The following is a 4,790-nucleotide window of genomic DNA, read 5'->3' as shown; positions in this document are numbered from 1 at the left end:
TGTTATACCGTTAAAGATTATTTTTTATTATCTACATCAATTATCTCCTCTCAAAATATTTCTTATTCTAATTCTTAATTTACATTTTATGAAATATTTTGACTCTGATTTATCATACTTTAATTTTTCATTCAACTATACTCTTTCATGTTCATAAAACAATGTTATTCCTTGATTTTTTTTTTTTCTATTTTTTTTCCTTAACATCAAATGATTGAATAATTCAAATTGAGTTGATTAGTTAATTTAGAATAACGATGAAAACATGCTATTTTATTTTCAATCATAGAATAGGATAGGGACCTATGCATCTTTACTTTCCATTGCTAGTTGGATCTTCGTCAAAAGCAAATCTTATCATGTGAAATTGTCCAAGGAAAGGCTAAAGGTTGAAACCCACCTTTACTTTTTTTATCTTTGATTTTCTTGGCTCCCATTCATCCCTAAGGGAATCTTATCCTCAGACATGACATGACCCCACTAAAAGAACAAATAGAGTCTAATGGGCAATAATCTTCCCTCCTTTAGCTTTTGAATTGACATATGATGTGATACAGCTTTAGAAAAATCATTTCTGGAAGACTATATTAGTCTATATTTGTGGGGTTGGATGAAATATTTAAAGCAATTGTTGGAACCCAATCACACACCCGGAACCGGAAGGAAGAAGTCTCATTGTCACTGTGGAGAAATTGAGAAGAAAATGGCAGATACGGTTTCCATCTTTGTGGAGAAGTTGAGCAACTTGGTTTTACAAGAAGCCTTTCTGTTTGGACAAGTAGAAGAGCAGGTGAAGTTGCTGCGGGACGAGCTGAAATGGATGCGCCTCTTCTTGAAAGATGCGGATTCACAATCCTTGTACAACGAAAAAGTCAAGCTGTGGGTGGAGCAGATTAGGAACGTGACCCATGATGCTGAAGATGTCATCGATGAGTTTATCCTCGACATGGATCGCCGGCAGCTGAGACTCAACACCCTCAAGTTCCTCAAGTGCCTACCTACTTGCGTAGGATTTGCCGACAAGTTACCTTTCATCCACGAGCTCGACGGTCGTGTGAAAGAGATCAATATCAGGATTGAGAGGATTATGGCTAATAGATCCAAGTATGGCCTTGAAGCTCTAATGGCTTCCAGCTCATCCAGTACTACTGATCAGGTTGTGGCGCACAAGGAGAAGTGGGCCCAAGTTGTCGAAGGGAGCGATGTAGTGGGGATTGAAGATGGCACCGAGGTGGTGACGCAGATGCTGATGAAGGGAGAGATGCGGAGAGCGGTAGTGTCCATCGTGGGGATGGGCGGCCTAGGCAAGACAACTCTTGCCAAGAAAGTTTATAATCATAGTGATGTTAAGCAACACTTCGATTGTCATGCCTGGGTCTATGTATCTCAAGAGTTCAAAGCAAGAGAAATCTTGCTTGGGGTTGCCTATTGTGTTATGTCTCTCAGTGATGAACAGAAGAAAGAAGTAAAAGAGATGGGAGAGGCTGAGCTTGGCAGGAAAGTTCGTGAGTATCTGAGAGAGAAGAAGTACCTGGTTGCTATGGATGATGTATGGAGCAGGGAAGTTTGGAGTAGCTTGCGCTCATATCTTCCTGAGGCTAAGGATGGGAGCAAAGTGTTGATCACCACCCGCAATGAAGCAATTGCTCTGCATGCCACTTCACAGGAGGAAATTGCCTGGACATCTCTCAATTCAGAAGAAGAAATTGCTCAACATGCCAATCCACAAGCACTTATATATAGACTTCGTATTATGAACGATGATGAGAGTTGGCGGCTCCTTCTCAAGAAAACTTTTGGGAACAGAAGTACATCAGGTATTCTAACTCCAGAGTTAGAAGTATCGGGAAAAAATATTGTGGCAAAATGCAAAGGTTTGCCCCTTGCCATTGTGGTGGTAGGAGGTCTGCTATCCACAAAAGAGAAGACAAGATCATCGTGGGAGAAAGTGCTTGCAAGTATAGATTGGCATCTAAGTCAAGGTCCTGAATCTTGTATGGGAATTCTTGCTTTAAGTTACAATGACTTGCCCTATTACTTGAAGTCTTGTTTTCTTTATTGTGGAATCTTCCCAGAAGACTCAGAAATCGAAACAAGCAAGTTGATTCAGTTATGGTTGGCTGAAGGCTTTATACAAAGGAGGGGAAAAGAACTGTTAGAAGACATTGCGGAAGACTATTTATATGAATTGGTCCATAGAAGCATGATTCAAGTGGCCGCCAGAGAGGTAGATGGAAGAGTGACCTCTTGCCGCATACATGATCTTCTTCGAGACCTTGCCATTTCAGAGGCAAGAGATGCAAGACTTTTTGAGGTACATGAAAACATTGATGTTGCATTTCCTACCGGCGTTCGTCGGCTCAGCATTCATCAACATCACATCAACAACAACATTTCTCAACATTTGCATAATTCACGTCTCAGATCTTTAATTTTCTTTACTGAGCCATTTGAAAGAAAAAGTTGGAAATCTTTACAAGAGCATATTAAATTACTTACTGTTTTGGACTTAGGAAGTACGAATGATAATTATATAGTCCCGGAGGAAATAGGAGAACTTGTCCATCTGAAATTCCTACGCATTAGGGGGCTCAACAGAGTAACACTTCCTTCTTCCATTGATAGACTTGTTAATCTCCAAAGTTTTGACTTAGACAACAATGATTGCTACATCCCTCATACAATTTGGAAGTTGCAACAATTGAGATATCTAAATTGTTCTTTTGGTGAGATTTCAAGTCAATTCAAATTAAGTAAGTGTGTGAATGGTTATTTGGGTGTGGAGAAACTCACTAACCTTCAAACACTAGGTCTGCGTTCAGGAAGTTGGTTAGAAGGAGATGGATTAGGAAAATTGACCCAGCTTAAAGAATTAGATTTAGGGGGATGGTTGAATCCACACCTAAAGAAGGGGTTTTTTGAGTGTATTGCTAACTTGACTGCTCTTCGAACCTTGAATTTGTCGGATATTGAGAGTTTTGAAAAGAAAACATTGCTGAACCATCTCAGATTAAAGCGGTGGAAGAAAGTTGTTGAAGAAAAAACATTGATTCCAGGACTCATGTCTTTTTCATATCACACCTATCTCTACAAGGTGATCTTAGGTGGAAAGTTGGAGTTGCCAGAGGAAATTGGATTCTATCCTCCAAATCTCCTCGAACTCTTTTTACACCACTGCGAGCTAAAGAATGATCCAATGTTTATTTTGGAGAAGCTTCCAAAGTTGAAGGTTCTTATATTATCTATCAGGTCATATGTTGGAAAGAAATTGGTCTGCTCTTCTGGAGGATTCCTTCAACTCCAAAGCTTAGAACTTTATGCTTTATTTCCATTAGAGGAATTAATAGTGGAGGAAGGAGCATTGCCTCATTTGAAGACTCTACAAATTGAGCGTTGTGATCGAATGACAGAGCTTCCTCGTGGATTGTTACAATTGAAAAATCTTGAAAAAGTGGAGCCAAAATTCATGTTTGACAGATGAATTGAAGAATTTGAAGAGACCAAGGGAGAAGATTAGGACAGAATCCACCGTATCATCTCCAAAAAGAAGAGAGATTATGTTTTCCTTTTCCTATTAAGTTTGTTTATTTTTATTTTTGTTTTTGTAATTTATGTCCTTTCATAAGCTTAATTTTTCTCTTTTCCATGAAGTTTGTATCTTTTTATTTTTATTTTTATTTTCTTTTGTAATTTATGTGCTCTCATAAGCTTGTCATGGAATGTCTCATTTTTTTTTTTAATCCTAAACTCATTTCTTTTTTACTTTTATTTAATGGTCACATATCAAAAGTTCACACAATAACAATAACACTTTCCGTCCCATTGGTTTTTTCTCTTTTCATCTCTTCCACTTTCCATAAAAAAAAAGAGACCTTTTTTTTAAAATTTTTTTTTTCTGTGGGTTCATAGAGCTAGACGCCAGGCGAGGGTCAGCTCTGAAAGTTATGGATTGGGCCTCATTTTTGCAGTGTTTTAAATAGATATAATTTGTATTGAAATATAAATTTAGCTGCCTGCATGGCCACAATGTAGAATTAATTTGAAGCTTTGACGTTTGGGAGTTAGAAGAAAGCAAACAATATGAACTTGTGCTTTGTTTTATTTTGAGGAAAAGGAAGCAACTTCCGATGTCTCCCTAACTGTGGAGACAAACCATCTTCCTTTTCTTTGGAAGACAAAGGCTTTCTTTGCCTCGTGTTCGAGATGCAAAGGTCCCGATTCATGCATAGGAATTCTAGTTTTAAGTTATAATGATTTTACCCTATTATTTGCAATCTTGTTTCCTCTACTGTAGTCTTTTCCCATAAGACTCCAAAATCAGTGCCTAGAAGTTGATCCACTTATGGATTGCAAAGGGTTTTATACAAACGAGGGGAGAAGAAACTTTGGAAGACATTACCAAAGATTACTCGAATGGATTGATTCACAGAAGTACGATTCATGTGGCTAGAAGGAGGTTAGATGGAGGGGTGAGGTCTTGTCACATTCATGATCTTCTTCGAGATCTTGTCATTTCAAAAGTAAAAAATTCAAAGTTATCTGAGGCAGACAAAAACATTAATCCCACTAATCCTATTTTAATTAACGCAATCACAAAGATAAGAGATGTTAACATTTATCAACGTGATTCTTATGTCCACGAAAAATGCTAACACTTAAGAATTTACTAATCCAATGAAAATAAAACGGTTACAATGATAAAACCTCTCAATTTTGATCATACTATAACAAAACGATAAATCATAAGAGACCAATTAAAATAAAAAGGGACAACCTTATCATTCAACAAA

General features: G+C 37.6%; 1 protein-coding gene across 1 annotated transcript; it reads left to right on the top strand.

Annotated features, from left to right (window-relative positions):
• The first annotated feature begins 644 nt into the window (after window positions 1-644).
• LOC117931668 (putative disease resistance protein At1g50180) lies at window positions 645-3,622 on the top strand. The gene has a single exon (XM_034852669.1). It carries the CDS (start codon window positions 704-706, stop codon window positions 3,479-3,481), a length of 2,778 nt encoding a protein of 925 aa, XP_034708560.1. The 5' UTR covers window positions 645-703; the 3' UTR covers window positions 3,482-3,622.
• The last annotated feature ends 1,168 nt before the right edge of the window (window positions 3,623-4,790 follow it).

This window comes from Vitis riparia, chromosome 15 (genome assembly GCF_004353265.1).
Source record: "Vitis riparia cultivar Riparia Gloire de Montpellier isolate 1030 chromosome 15, EGFV_Vit.rip_1.0, whole genome shotgun sequence".
Classification (NCBI taxonomy): domain Eukaryota; kingdom Viridiplantae; phylum Streptophyta; class Magnoliopsida; order Vitales; family Vitaceae; genus Vitis; species Vitis riparia.
Note: the sequence above shows the minus strand (reverse complement) of the source record. Positions and strands in the feature narration are given on the sequence as shown.

What these genes read in the sequence shown, in the direction of transcription:
- LOC117931668 (XM_034852669.1), top strand. Translation starts at nt 704, where the DNA reads ATGGCAGATACGGTTTCCATCTTTGTGGAGAAGTTGAGCAACTTGGTT.